Source organism: Chionomys nivalis, chromosome 10, assembly GCF_950005125.1.
Source record: "Chionomys nivalis chromosome 10, mChiNiv1.1, whole genome shotgun sequence".
NCBI classification, from domain to species: domain Eukaryota; kingdom Metazoa; phylum Chordata; class Mammalia; order Rodentia; family Cricetidae; genus Chionomys; species Chionomys nivalis.
The window spans coordinates 72,936,479-72,952,722 of NC_080095.1; the positions used below are offsets into that span (position 1 = coordinate 72,936,479).

At 41.1% G+C, this 16,244-nt stretch overlaps 1 protein-coding gene across 2 annotated transcripts in view; it reads left to right on the forward strand.

Annotated features, from left to right (window-relative positions):
* The window catches only part of Stxbp6 (syntaxin binding protein 6), a 213,430-nt gene that overhangs the window by 60,534 nt on the left and 136,652 nt on the right, over positions 1–16,244 (forward strand). For both annotated transcript variants that reach the window (XM_057782927.1, XM_057782928.1), the window contains exon 2: positions 1,537–1,725. In XM_057782927.1, the coding sequence (XP_057638910.1) occupies positions 1,572–1,725 (154 nt within the window). In that variant the 5' untranslated portion in view covers positions 1,537–1,571. The remainder of the gene's footprint in view (positions 1–1,536; positions 1,726–16,244) is intronic.

Consider the following 16,244-nt stretch of genomic DNA (forward strand, 5'->3'; position numbering starts at 1 on the left):
TCTAGGCAGAGACCATATCTTGATTTATTATGGGATTCCTAATACCAAACACAAGGCATCATATAGCGGGAGCTTCTCTATCATGTGGTCAGCTTTTGGGCAGTTCCATCAAGCCTTTGAGCTACTGCCATGTCATACACTGTGCTGCCAGTCTGTATGCAGGATCTCACAGCACTCCACCCAACCTGTGTGGGCAGGACAAAGGTTTCTCCTGCACCTTCCGTTCTGATTGGTTCATGTGATGTTCATGTGTGTGCAGGTATGCGTGCATGTATATATGGAGGCCAAAGATCAATCTTAGATAACTTGCCGCAGGCTTTGACCCCCTGCTTCATTTTTAAGTTCCCTTGGCCTGTCACTCACTGCCTAGAACAGGCTGGCAGGCCAGGGATCTCCAGGTCTCACCAGCACAGCGCTGGGATTATACGTGCATGCCACCACAGCTAGCGCGTTTCCTTTCTTTTCTTATCTGGACTCTGGGAATCAAACTCTGGTTCTTGTGTCTTCATGAGCTTTCTCCGTGAGTCTAATTTTGAAGTTTTAAGTTGCCCGAATAAATATTGGTCAGAGATAAGTAAATTCTTACCTGTGACCACAAGGGTGAAGACAGTAGATTTGCCTAGGGCTCTGGAGCTGCGTTTATGTTCAGATTGATCTTGACCGAGAAAGACAGAAGCAGAATTAAGACCGTCAGGGAAGTACAACTTTGGGGAGCCATACGTAATGTGTGGGCTGCGACCGCACTAGTTCGTGTGCTGTGGAGGAACTCATGAACCATAATACACTGCTCCATTTTCTTCGCGGTTGCTCACCCACTACCAGTTTAACCACAAAGGTGACACATGCTGGGTAGCATTTCCAAAATAGTTAGCACAAGTCTGACATGGATTTAGAATTCCATGGCCATTGGGACTGCAGGAAAAAAGCGCAGATTTGGCAAGTGTCCAGATGGTGGTAGGTCTCTGCAGTGGAACATGGGACAGTAGGGCCCACTGCAGGAGTCCAGTAAGCAAGAGCTCCTTACATGGATGATGAGAAGTGGCTGAGCACTGGCGAAATCAATGCTCTTCTGTTTCTTATGTGGTGCTTAGGTAGAAGATGACATAATGATTTCCACTCTGAATGGAATTAGGAGAATGTATTTACATTGGAGTTAAAAGAGATCTGGAAGGAGCATAAAGAACTCCATTGAGGGGTTGTTAGTCAGTGGCAAGACTTCTCAACTGCAAGTGTTATTCCTGACAAGGCGGAAGAGGATGGATACTGTTGCCAGTTAGGTAGAGATTAGCAAGCCCCCTAGAGTCCACTGCTTGCTGTTCCTGTCACATTGGGCTGGGTGTTTCGGGTAGTGAAAAGCACATGCTCTTTCCCTTTGCATCTTTGTAGACATCCACTAGGAAGAGCTTGTTGTTAATGTCTCTGTAATTCGGAGCTTAAACTGCAGACTGAGCAACACTGCACCTGTGAACACTCCCTCCTCATTCCTACCAGCCCTACAGTATTGTCGGTTCCAACTTGCCTTTTCTTTTTCTTCAGAAAACTCCCTGCGTGCCCTCGTCGGTTTCTCTACAATGAGTGCCAAATCTGCCATCAGCAAGGAAATTTTCGCACCTCTCGATGAAAGAATGCTGGGCGCTGTCCAAGTCAAGAGGAGGACAAAGAAAAAGATTCCTTTCCTGGCGACTGGCGGTCAAGGAGAATATTTAACATATATCTGCCTGTCAGGTATTGAAAACTAAATATTAACATCAAAGCAACTTTTGTTTTAAAATGCTTCATCTAAGGCATTTGGTAGCGTCATGCTCATTTGGTAACATCGGCCTTTCCACTCTTTTCTCCTGTCTCCCATCCTTGTTTCCTTGTGCCTTCTCTGTTGTTGAGATGTCTGTGTACTGAAAAGATCCGGAAGTTCAGTCTTTCAGTCCCTGAAGAGTTTCTGCAGAGTTTGGCAGGCACTTTCTGATTCATTCCTTCCTTCAGCGGGAGTGGTCTGTCCTTTGGGAGTTTTGTTTTAGAATCCTTCTTTTGGATAATTGTTACCACTAGCAGACTGAGCTTCACTTTTTTTCCCTAGACCACTGCCAACAATTAGTAACAGTTTTTCTTGAGACAAATATTGCTGCTTTAAGGAGCAGGAGAAAGAAGATTTCCTTTACAAATCCTGCTTTGCCTGACAACCCCAGACATGTGAAAAATAACCATCTGTTTTCATAAGCTTAGAATTTGGTTGGATTATTATTTTTTCTTCCTGCTCGTGATGAGAGGAGGTCTCTGTGGGATTTACGGTGGATGCACACCAAGTTTTTTTGCGATAAAGTTGAGATAAATTTTCCATGAGCTTCCGAGTGATCCCAAAGCTAAGCACTGAGGGCATTTGTAATATTTCCCATGATATTTCTTACGATAGGAATGGATAAACTAAACCTACCACAATTCATTTCATCTTTTCTAAGATCTTTTTTGAGTTGTGGCTCGGGAATACAACTTTAATTTTAAAACCCATTTTTAGCTTTTAAGCAAAACTCAGCATCTGGTAAGTTAATCAGAATTAATTTTAAGGAATAAATGACTTTTCATTAGATAGATAAGGATTTATCACACTTAGATTAGAATAAAATGAGAACATAGCATTTTGATAAGCATGCCTTTATAATTGTTAGAAGAAAACTTTTATTCATTCAGAGAGTGTGGAAATCAACCTGGAAACACTATTCTCTCCTTCTTAAATAAGGATTAGGTTTGGAAAATATTTGTGTTTCGTTAGTATAATTAAGCAATGTCCAAATGGGAGTTAAAATAAGAAACAATGACTTAAGTTTTTTTAAAAAGAAAAAATCAGCCAGGCAGTGGTGGCGCACTCCTTTAATCCCAGCACTTGGCAGGCAGAGACGTGCTGATCTTTGTGAGTTCAAGGCCAGCCTGTTCTACAAAGGGAGTTCCAGAACAACCAGAGCTACATAGAGAAACTCTTGTCTCAGAAAAAAAGGAAAAAAAATCCTTTCTTTTCTTTATTGTGTGTGTTGGGGGGGGGGTATTTTCCTTGCCTGTATGTCTGTATGACATGTGTGCAATGGTAGCGTGTGTGTATGTGTGTTTGTGGGTGTGGGGGTGGTGTGTGTTTCTTCTGGCATGTGTGTGCAATGGTAGTGGTAATGAGAGGCCATCAGATCCTCTGGAACTGGGGATACAGACCTCTGTGAGCCACCATGTGGGTGCTGGAATGGAATCTGAGGTTCTGGAAAAACAGACAGTGCTCTTAATAATGGAGTCATCTCTCCAGCCGATAGGAACTTTCTCCATACCAGCCCAGGATTTTGTTGATAAGATCAAGGTATTAAAAGTACTTTTACATTTTAAATTTTGGACCCTGTTGGTTTTTTGGTTTTGTTTTGCTTATGAATACCAACGATGGATGAAGCGCATACCAGTGATCTTGTTTTGTATTTGGGTAAGCACAGACACATAATATTCTAACCCTTTAAAGCTTGTTTCTCTTCACTGCTCTGAGACTTCTTACAGGCACATAATTGAATGAACAGTGCACGGTCCAGAAGGCAAGTCGGGTTTTGCCAGGTATATACCTGTAACTGAAGGTCAACAATTTTCTTTGTCTTTCAGACTTACATTTTTATCTGCCTGATTCTAATCATAAAGTCTCCGAGAGTGGTAATGGGGTTCTAACAGGCTCATCTCAGGGAAGCGGTGTAACCATCCCTCACAGAGCTGGAGATAATGACCTGAGACTCTCAGCCGCATTCCTGTTACAGTTACCAAGTCCTTCAGGTTGGAAGTGTAAAATGACAAGAATTGTTTCTTCCTTGCATTCTAACAGAGGGGAATCCCTTGTTCTGAAAGTCTTCATCCTTATCATTTCTTTTTTAAATTGTGAGAAGCTACATAAAGTAGAGCTGACGTTTTGGCAGACAATAGAACGAAAACCAGGGCAGAAAACGGCCAGGTGGCTTTGACACACACATTTGTTACATTATGCTTTTTTCTTAAAGAACAAAGTAATAGCTGCCTTTATTTTCTGATTTATGTACAACTTGGAGGCATTTCGGTTCTGATAAAGTAATGCTTTAACTAACAAGTTAATATGTTTTATCTTTTATATGCTGAGTGTCCTGGGGGCTAAGGATACAGTTATAAGAAAAAAACATGTAGGCTAGGTGGGCTCTTGTGGATATTAGTTGCTTTTAAAAACCCACATATTAACATATTATAAACTATGAAGAAGGCAAAAAGGAAAAATGCAGATATGCATGTCTTGGGGAATTAGTCCTGTGTGGTAGATTGGGCTTCCATGCTTTGAACTGAGTTGTGGGTGGGCAGCACTCAGGCAGAGCAATGGTGGTCTCATCAGCATGCACGTGGTCCCTGGTTTCTCCCGTTTCCTCTGAGCTACTACGGGCAGCTCTTTGTAGCTGACCATGGGTAGGAGGCTTGAAATAAAAGCCCCTTCTTGCTACTAGTGTAAATTACTATGCATTCTGGGAGGTCAACCCCTTCACCCATTATAGCATGAAAATTGATGAAAAGCACCTATTCATTTATCAGAGCTGAATTTTGTATAAATCAGTGCAAGGTCTACAAATAATTTTTAACCATCCTTTCAGTACCATGGAGCATTAAATCAGAGGTTAAAAAAAAGAAGCTTAAAAATATGCACCTAGGCACTGATATATTAATATATTTTAACTAGTGCTTGTTCAGTTTCTTTCTGTGTCATGAATAATTTGTAATATGAGAAACAGAGGTGTGTGACCATAAAGATATCTATCTGTCTGTCTGTCTATCTATCTTTGTATCTATCTAAACTTTCCTGGATTATTAAGATATTATTTTGGAAGGAAAAAGATACTCAATCCAACTTACTCACAGTGAGATTACTGAGTTTGATAGTTTCCTCATGGTCACCCAGGTCTAATATTTTTGAGCTGGTCCATATCCTTAATCCCAGTACTTGGGACAATCACAATACCATGTGCATAGTCATACCCTCAGGAAAGCTCTCACAAACAATTGCAAAAAATCACTGACTTGTTTCTGCTCATGACAACCCAATATCATGTTTTTGTGCTTTAAGGAATTATGAGCCAAAACCTTTTTGTCTTTAATTACACATATGTCTTACGCATGGTACTTACTGTTAAAATATCAGTAAATCTTAAAAAGAGTAGTATGATGGTGAGTTAAAGAGCATACTTAGAGCAACAGACATTTTCCCAGCATACAAGACACTTCTTACACAGCAAATTGGACAGAATTTTCTCACCATCAAGTCTCACAATATTTAAAAAATTAATTTACTTTCATTTAATTTTTTTTCACTCCTACTCTGTTGTCCATAGCGGGCCTCAAACTCCTGCCTTCAAGTGATTCTCCTGCCTCAGCTTCCCAAGATGTTGGATCTATAGCTCCTGACTTTGTGCCTAGCTTAATGTTTTATAATTCTTGCTTTGGTGTATACCTGCCCAGCTGTTCAAGTCTCTCTCTGTGAATCAATTTATACTGTTTTTCCTTACTGATTTTTTCAAATTAAATTCCAACATAGCCACAAATATACTTCCCCCAGAATACAACAGAATACACATCATTAACTAGAGTTCAATATTTATTTACATTTTCTTTTTGTAGCTTTCATCTAGGTAAACTCTGAAATGGTATACAAATGCTTCCATTCTAAGATAGCTCTATAGTTGACATTTCGAACACATCAGTTCCCATTTTTTTTTCCTCTCAGTAATGATACAATGAAAAAGACCTGCGATAAAAATGAACAAGACCAGTAATGCCAAGTGGTGGTGAGCATGTCAAGGTGTGTAAGCTCTAACAACTAGGAAATCTGAGAGCAATGTAACTAGGTTGGCTGGAAATTTGGCAGTGTTCAGTGAAGTCAGATATATATATATTCCTATGCTAGCCATTCACATACAAGAAGTAAAATCCCAGGTCCACATAAAAGCTTGTTATGAATGTTCCTGTGTTTTACTCATCACCAGAAAACCCAAAGATAATTAAAATCTCCACCCACATGTTGAATGAGTAAAGCAATATTTTATATATAGGCAATAGAATTTATCCAATTCTACTAGTGAAAAGAAATGAACCACCAATACATGCAGCAGCCACATGGACAGGCAAGTGTGAAAAAAACCTCACTAGACTGTTCAAAACTAGAGCTGATATCCTCTTCTCGGTTCCTCATGGCACCGCCCACACTGCTGGCTAACGTTATGTAGTATGTGTTTATGGGAGACTGTTGTCTGGATTTATGATTTGCTGCTTGCCTGATTAGGTTATAGACTCAACTTGGTACTATTAATATATCCAAAGCATAAAGACACGACTTAGCTTCCCATGGTAATTTGAGTCTATGAATTAAATATTACTTTATTATTAGAATTCTGTTGACTGCTAAACATTCTGTAATTTCATCCTCACAACGTGTTTATCTAATCCCATTTTATTTTGGTATGTATAATATTTTATATTAGCTTTCATATTCATAAATGGATAAACTCTTCCTCTGGCTGCTACTTTGTCTCCACAAATGGGACACATGGAAACCAATTTTTGTGATCAGCACATTCTTTTATATATCTGTTGAAACAGAAAACCTTGGTTCTTTTCAAAATTATTGTTGATTTGTAGAAAGAACAAAATTGTCCTGTTAAAAAAAAGTTCTGAATACACTGTGATGAGGTAATTTATGTACATATGTTCCGTGGTAGGCTGTAGTATGGAGTAGGAGGATGGGAGCTGGTGATCCTGCCCTGTATCTCAGCAGTTCCTAACCCTGGGCGTTACTTGGATGTGGCCCCTTCCAGGATGCTCGGGAAGAAGTATTAAATGTGTGGGACTCTCGACTAAGGTGGAAGCATTTTCACTATGTAAGGGTCTTATACTCTGGATTGTCCACTGGAATATTTGACATAATGACTTATTTGGGGTACTCGATATTATTTTAAAAAGTGCTTTTTTGTTCCCCTACTTTCTTTAGCCCTGGTTAAGGTTCTACGGTTTTATCTGTAGTTCAATTGAAAATATATCTAGGCTGGGGCTATAGGCCCCCCACCCCTCTGACGTAGCTCAACAGGAGTGGTGTTGGAAAGGGCCGATTCTCCTGTTCATGATGATAGAGAAGCACCACTTTTCACACACTGAATCTTCCTACTTGTGTCTAAGGTGTGGCGCAGAAGGCTTATCTACAGATGTTGTAGCTGTCAGAGTAAGTTATGTTATGGATATTCGTATGTGCCTTCAGCCGTAAAATTAAGAAACTCTGGAAAGCAATGACATACCAAACTAAGTTTCCCTACTGTCTTATTTCTGTCACTTTCTTTGTGGTCTTTTTAATTTTTATAAACCTTCAATTTTCTCTGTCAGAATGATTATTGATAAATACTAGGCTAAAGTAGCAGTAGTGGCCATTGGTTATGGGGGATTAAAAGAGAGGACCTTCTCCTCGTACGCCTTCTGGGACTATAGACTTAGCCACTGAGATCACACATAAAGGCCTCTCCGAAGATCCTGCTGTACCTGTGTCAGTGGAGTCCCTGTAGTAGACATGGTTACATCCTTTCCCCTGCATTCACTCATTCTGCCCTTAATGCTAGGAAGTAGTTCTTCGTAGGTGAGGAACTGAGGACAGACATGAATTAGCTTGCTTACGATTGCTGACACAAGTACCTGGATTTGAACATGGGCAGCTTGATTCCAGTTTGTTTTCCCTCAGTGTCTGTGTTTTTTCCCCCCTTTTTTGGTAGGTATAAGAGTTGTGTGAGAAAAGAATTTGCAAACCAAACATCCTTCCTCACTGTCTATCTCAAGCAACTAATGGCCATTTCTTGGCTTTGCCTTGTTTCGTACAGGTGTATGCCTTTGGTTTTGGCTGCATGGTAAGATTTGTAAGCCAAGCCATTAAACCTGTGAACAGTCAGAGATGCTATTGGCAGATCTATCCGACTCTTAGAAAACTGATTACTTAGGGAAATTCACTATCTCCTCATAGGGACTTGTCTATGTACAAACCTGGTTTGTTCATTTATGTAACAAAATGGTCTTAGGATTCTAGATCATCTCTTGTGAAAATTGATGGTAATATCTTTTCTCAGGCCCATTGAGCAGAGGAGCCCAGCAATAGATAACTAAGAAGTGAATATGTACCCTCTCAGTTCATCTTCACACCAGCTTCTGTTATTTCTACTCTACAGATGGCCCAGCCAGGGCTAAGTGGATAAGTGCCCTGCACGCAGTTGAACAGCTAGAGAACACAGTGCTGAGACCACACGTGAGACTTTCTGCTCCAAAGTATACATACTTCTAAATATTTTTCCCCCAAGACAGGCCTAGGTCTGAGGAACAGGGTTCTCCCATTCCCTCAACACAACACGATAATGTTCGTTGAGCAGAATGTTTTGGTCTCTGGGGACTTAGAGGAAGTGCTGGCAGGCACTCCTGCTTTTCTAGTGGTTTAGCACGCCGGCAGAGTTTTCTTTTTCCATTCTCTCTTGTGTGTGTTCCAGGACCCAAAACCAGATGGAAACAAGGGAAAGCTCTTGACAGAGGCCAGTGCCAAAACTTTTCATTTAAAAAGGAAACGCCATCTGTGCGCTCCCCACCACCCAGCCCTCTGCTTCCAGGAGCGGGTTTCACAGCCAGCTCACTCACTCCTTCTGCTGTTGATGAGCTCGCACTAATTGCAGAGGTAGTGCAAGTGGTTCAGGCGTCCGGAGGCAGAGCTCCCTCTGGATTGTGGCTGACAAGAGCTGTAGAAATCTCTGACAGCGGCTGACCAAGCAGGCATTGTCAAATATGAGCACGGTTCTTTGTTTGGGGGGATTTTCTAAGTGTGTGAGCTTTGCTGTGGCGTGGAGAGTCTAACATCACCATCTGTGGATTATTAGTACACGGTGGGCAGAGACGTAGGCACTAAGGGTCTCTCTTGCACCTTATATTTCTACCCCTGCTATTGTAGAGCAACAAGCTGGGCATTCTACTGATGCCTGCTAAAGCATTGACGGCTGACTTTGTGGCCACCTTGCGGCTCCGTGTTCTAATCTCAAAATGGGAGTGATTTCTGTACTCAGGGTAGCCTAAAAGGCAACTCAACTCTGTGTGTCTGTACAGTGCCTGGTACATGGATGGGGTTCCACATGCGCAGTGCCAGGTGTGTCCTAGGCAATCTCTGTTAATCTGTGACAACATCAGTACGTGGGTCATGTGAAGCACTGTCACACAGCAGCTCGGATTCACTTACCTGCTGCTCCTCTGGGCCTCCCTGCTTCGGCCATCGCTCGCTCTCCTCGCCGTGGCCGTGGTCCATCCAACAATCCCTGTCTTTCCGACCCGTGCTTTTTAAGTCAGCTTCTCTTAAAAATCTTTACCCAGCCTCCCTCTTCCAATTCCACTACTAGGCAGCTTCATATATATTGTTCTATTTCAGGAATTTGGGCTGAAAAAAATATGTGGATTGCTGGGTATGTTGGGCATTGAAGTCAATTATGTTCAGGCCCCTGTGTCCACCTATGTCGGGAGTAAGAACTGGCTTAGTCCCTCAGGTTCCTGTCTCTGAAATGCGAGATGTTGTTTGCCTACACCTATCTTCACTACATCAAAAGAAAAATTCAAACAAAATAGAACAAAACATTCTCTGGGGTCAGTCAAGTGCAGTGTTACTCAAACAACTCAAGTGGGAGAGGCTGATATGGATGCCTCAGGCCCAGCTTTTCAGCCAGCTCGGGTTCTTGTTTATGTTTCTGCAACTTTTTCCTGTTACTCTGTGTGTGTGTGTGTGTGTGTGTGTGAGAGAGAGAGAGAGAGAGAGAGAGAGAGAGAGAGAGAGAGAGAGAGAGAGAGAGAGAGAAAGAGGTTTGACATTTTACCCTCGTTAGTTGTTAGTCATGCTAAGCATATACAGAGTTCTCCAGAAGATACTACAAAGGAACAGAGCCACAGTGCACTTGGCATGTTTTCTGGGACCATAGAGCTCAGGGCCAGTTAGCCACAGCGCTCTGAGCACAAGCTCCACCCAGCTCCACCCCGGGGCACTCAGCTCTGTTCCTATCAGCAGGGATCAGCAGGTGCTAGCCTCTCACAGGGATGGGCTGGTAGCAGTGATCTCTCTGCCCCCATGGCTGTGTTCAGGGTCCTCCCTCAGATCCCTGAAGCTTGAGGTGGGGATGGGAAGCTTTTTTTTTTTTTTTACTCCTGCTGTCTTTCTGGGTTCCACAGTCCGAAACCTGAACTCAGGGCTAACTCTGAGGTTTAAGCTGGATTGTGACAGAGGGGGGTTTCTTTGATTCTTCACAGAAATGGCCATTTCTCACGGTGAGACGCTGCTGCTGGTGCTGGTGCCTGTCTCTCAGTGTCCTTTGCATTCATTGAACTGCTGAGCAGAACATTTTATTCCACCTAATGGCCCAGTTACCACGAAGAAAACAGGGAAGTTTCTTTAGACTTTTAGAGGCATTCAAAATGAGCAATTTATAAAAGTTCCATTGTGACCCACGGTACAAAGCTGTTAGCTCAGAATTTTGAAGTACCTGAGTGTGTTACCTGAAGAAAGACTTTATATTATGAAGAATAAATGATCATTTAATGGACACTGACTACATCAGACCTTCTCCCAAATGCTCTTTTCTCACAGGAATCGTTTTCAGTCTGCCTTTCCTTCAAGAGGGCTATCAAGATTAAATGGAGACCGCATTTTGTGTTTTAGTCCTGACCTTTTTGATGCTGTTAATGCTGTCATTCCGGCACCCCCCCTTTTCAGCACACGTTATTTTTTTCATCTACCATATGTGGACCCCATGTGACTGAGGTTGTAAACCTCAAGTTAGACTGCATGCTCTGTTCATATCTGCTTAAGGAACCACACTGCTCTGAGAAGCCATGAGCACTTGGAAGTGGATTTAACATGCCAAGCTTGTACCTGACCTTTAATCCTTAAGATACACATTTCTGTTTTCATAAAGGAAATATTGGAGGGTGAGAGTGGCCTTCTTAAGCAGCAGCCACACAATTCTGACTTATGGTAAGAGTTTTTTATCTGTTAGAGAGATTCATGAAGTTTAGCTCATTTTTTTGAACAATTGTGCATGCACACACACATGTACATGTAATATACATGTATATGTAACATATATGCACATGTTGTGCTAAGACAAGTAATATACACTAGACAGAAAGAAAAATATCTGGTGGGAAACATGTACAAATCCTAACATTGGCTTTTTAATGTTCATGCTTTTCAATATTCCTTCATTATGATATTCTAGATGTGGGGCCATCCCCTGGAGTGTGGTCAGCGTATAGGAGTCACATACTAAAATTCTGGCTCTGTTTCCCCTGCAAGCCATCAAGTGTCCATAGCTCCTTGGTTAGGATGGGAGCCCATGAAGCACCCACCCTCATGCCAGACTCTTGACTGGCTTGGTCTTGTACAGATAACCACAGCTGCTGTGGACCTTCTAGTACCATGAAAGCTAGTCAGGAGGGAAGACGTTTCTAGTTGGGTACCAGCTCGATTCTCCATGTTCAGTAGCATAGTCGAGTTTTGCTTTCAGCAATAGAGCCTTACCTTCAGGTTGTGGAGAGTAACTAATAGCCTTGTCAATAGTGTGTGATGTTTAGGGATTTAGTAATATATAATTCCTATGTATTAGGAAGCTTCTATGATAATAGGTTTCCATATGACTTTTCAAGTGATCTTTGGTGTTAGTTGGCCCTTTCCATGTTGCCTCCTTTACCTTGCCTTCTGTGAGGTGTGTGTGTGTGTGTGTGTGTGTGTGTGTGTGTGTGTGTGTGTTTGAGAAAGGGTTTTCTGTGTAGTCTTGCTGTTCTGGAACTAGGTCTATAGAACAAGGTTGACCTCGAACTCACAGAGATCCACCTACCACTGCTTCCCTAGTGCTGTGATTAAAGGTGTGCACCACCACCGCCCATTACCCTGCCTTCCAATTCTCCCTTTTTAATACTCTTATTCTTATTTCCCCTTTCTCTCTCTATAATATTATACTCCATCTCCCTTTCTTTGGAAGATCCCCTTATTCTACCCTAGTCCCTTTATTAGCTACCTATAGCCTCTGTGATTATTCAGATGCATATCTAAAACTTAAAACCATACACACTAATCTCAGGAACCCACAAATATGAGACAACATGCAATATTTGTCTTCTTTAGGTCTGGTTGCCTCAGTCGGGATGATTGTTTCTAACCCTGTTCGTTTAGCTTCAAACATCCTAATTTCATTTTTCTTAACAGCTGGTTAATATTTCATTGTATAGATGTAATAAAAACTGAACATCAAGAAAACAAATTACCCTATTTAAAAATTGACGACAGAAATAAATGGAGAGTTCTTAAAAGATGAAACAAAAGTGGTTGGACTGAGAAATACTTAATGAAATGTTTAATATCCTTAGCCATAACGGAAATGCAAATTAGGACTATTTTGAGATTTCATTTTACTTCAGTCAGAATAGCCAAGATTAATAAACAAATGACAACTCATGGTGGATGATGCAAGGAAAAGGGAATGCTCATCCTTTGCTCGTAGAAGTGCAAACTTGTACAGCTGTTGTGGCAATGCAGGAAGCTGGGAACAAGTCCACCTCAAGACACACTCAAAGGACCATACAATCCACAATAGAGATACTTGCTCATTGCTTCTCTATTCATAATAGACAGAAATTGGAAACAGCCACATTACTCATCAACGGATATATGTATTTGAACTTCTTGAATGATTCTTACTGAAATAAAGTAAAATAAAATCAAAGTTCCAGACTCCTGACTAGAGTTCTCAGAGGTCGTAGTCTTGCCTACTGTACTAAAAACTCCTATCCAGTGCACTATATTCAATCTGTAAAGGCTCTGGCTTAAAAAGTAGATGCTTGATGTGGTGAGCATGGAAACACAAGGAATGCCCATCGTGGTGGCTAGCAACTAGTGTCTTTAAATGATGGTGTCAAATAATTGTGCCCTACTTCAGGTTGTCTGTTTTTCTGAAAACTGTCTGATATAAATTTTTTTGTTTCAGTTTTAATGTTTGTTTTAAACTGCGTGCAAACATCTGCAGCTTTGCTTTTGGTACCTTATCATCAGATTGGGTTGGAATTTATTTAGTTCTGATGCTTCTTGGCTTTTGTACAGTTTGTTTAAAAAAAAAAAAGGAAACCTGCATTTCCTTTCTGGACTTGCTTCTTATTGATTCATACAAGGGAGCCTCCCCTTTTGCTGATACAGCAATGTCCTTGGTTGCTGGATGGGACATTCTCTTGGGCCTAGTGGTTTTCCTTATTTGTACATGATTATATGTCTCTGTTGGTTGCTATACTTCATACGTATAGATTGCTTGTTTTAGGGTTTCTATGCCAAACTTCTTTAGGAAAGACTTTTTTTTTTTAACTTAAATTCCAATACAGTGGCCCCATACCCACATCCCCAGCTTATACTCCAAGATGTATTAGATATGCCATTCTCTCCAATGTCCCTATAATCCAGTTCAACTAATAAACTAATACAGTGAGAGATAAGAAAAACAATAATAAAGAATTATAACAGTATACTGTAAGAAGGTATTGAAAACCTGAGTTTATTTCTGGAATTTTCTATTTAATATTTTTTAACGGCTGTTTACTACCGCTAGCTGAAACCAAGGGAAGCTGACTCAGATGGGGAGGACCGCTGCAGTGTTTTGTCTGAGACGTTTAGTCTTGCCACATCTCCTAAGGAAAAAGTAAGTCACAGGCCTCTCTTTTTCCCTGGATTTTGGAGCTGCTACAAATGCCACTTTTTCTCTCTCCAGAAACACAAGAGTTGGCCCCGAGGTTGAACTCTATTTCCTTTCTTTTTATGCATTGGGCATCAGAACAGAGCCGTGTGTGTGTGAAGCAGACACCCCACCACTGAGCTGTGTCCTCGGCTTTGGACGGGAGCTTTTGAGTTTTAGGTTGTCAGGGAGAGCCAACCCTGCTCTGCCTGTTTCTCCAGCTTTCACTGGCTGCTCAGATGCCCTTTGCTTGCCAGCGCCTCTGCAGCTCATCATCCAGTCTGCTACTTCTTTATTCTGAAACCCCTCTTTCCCTTTCCTCACCAGCTCTAAAAAAATTCAGCTGCACACAAGGTCTGATCTAAGATGTTAGTCAGGGAACATTACAGCTCACGAGGCTTTTGCAAACTGCTATGTCGTTACTGATGGGCACATTTCCCCACATTTCCCCGGGGTTTGTACCTGTAGTAGGTTACTTTGGAATGTAGTGGTGCCAACATTTTGCATTTATGGAACAATGATTATTATCCATTCTGTGCTTCTCTAAAGTTTACATTTGGGGTTGGAACACACAATGACTAACGCCTAGATTGCCATTTGATCGTTGTACTTTTGTTCAGAACTTTTTGTATGGTGTGAGATTTACCTGTAATTTAGAAGGTAGCCTACTGGATGGACTTTGCATTTCATTTAGCTTCTTCTTTTTTATTTTTATTTTTATTTTTTAGTGTGTGTGTTTGTGTGTTTTAACAGAAAATAGTACTGAAGAAATAAAACTTGATGCCAAAGAGCCTTGAATTATGCATTTTTATAGATTGGCTCACCAACACCAAGAGCAATGCAAATGCCTCCTTCAGTTTCAGAAGCAATGTTTGTGTGGTTTTTAAAATCTCTACATAGCCAGGCTTACAAATAAATGTTCTCTTGCTTAGCACTGTGATGATAGGAGTCTTATTGCCAAGACTCTCAACATAATGTTTCAAACTTGCTTCCTTCCCAAATCTCATTTTATTTTGAGCTATAGCATAACTCTGTGAACAGTAAGGTCAGGAAAAAAAGGAACCTTTTTCTCTGTTTAATATATTCATTTCTGGAAATAGCAGGTCACAAGCAAGAGGAGAGTTTTGGAGAAATGACTTTAAATTTCCTTCTGACCACTTTAATTTTTACTTAGATGTAAGAATAGACCAGCGGTTCTCAAAAATCTTCAGAGGATGCTGCACTTGGTTTACACAAATCATCCAGGTTTTTACAAGGTAATTAACGAATTAGCATCACAGCCAGTTCTAGATTAAGAATGAAATTTGTCTTGAAATAATTCCATAGATTTAATTTACTCTTTAGATAAGTAGACGGAATCAACTATTGCTCCTGAGTCTTGTTTGTGGCTGATAGTTTGTGGAATATCATTTTTCTAAATTTTGTGTGGGTCACAGACACAGAGTTGTCTGCATACACTAGTAACTAGGAATACTATGTGAGTGATAAGCCACTTAAGTTAATCTCCATCACTGCAGCAGTACCGGAGTGGAGAAACATGTGGCCCAGTATGATTCAAGTAATAGTTCTGTGCCCATGATCCTTGATTTTCCATTTCTTGGATAGCAGTAGCTCAGGGAAGTAACCATATAAGAAGAGCAAGGACTTGGAGGAGAGAGAAACATGAACTTTCTTACTATAAATTCTGCGATGTTCACAAGGAATCCCTTGGCCATTTAGAGCCATAACTTTCACATATATAAAAACTGATTGTGAAACTGGTGTTTGGTGGGCACACCTGTAACCTTAATATTCAGAGGCTGCAATAAGAGGTTTTTTTAAGTACAAGTCCGGTCTGAGGTACACCGTTAGACCTGCCTAAAATGCCAGATCAAAAAAATTTTAAAAAAATATGTAAATATTTGAGTGCTATCATGAGACAAGCAGTGACAAGCTGATGGAGGCTAACCTGAATGAGGCTGGATGTGTGGAAAAGCTGAGGATGGTGGGCGGTTAGGATGCTGCACCAAGTGATGGTCCTACATTGACTGTTTATATCTCAGCCTCATCTCTGTAGTTCTGATCACAGAATATGCTCAACCTGTGTGAACTACTTTACTCTCTTGATAGTTAAAACACCTTTTACCTTGTGGACTTGGTGTGGAAGTTGTAGGAGACTACCAGCTCCTAGCCTGGTGCACCACAGACCTCAGTCAGAGCTAGCTGACAGTGCTGAATGGTGTGTGCTGTGATCTGGTGAAGAGTGCAGAACCCTGCAGAATGTGGTTCTAGTCTCAGGCATTTGAAGATCCACAGAAGTGCACTAAAGGCTAATGTGTAAGTGCAGAAGGTAGTGAGACACACCACTTGTTCTGTGTCTGTTACCTGCTGACACCCAGAGTGCCCTGCCCTGACCTCATCATGACAGAGGGTTAAGTTTTTAGCTTTAAAGGTGACATCAGTGTGTTGCAAAGCAAGACAACACAA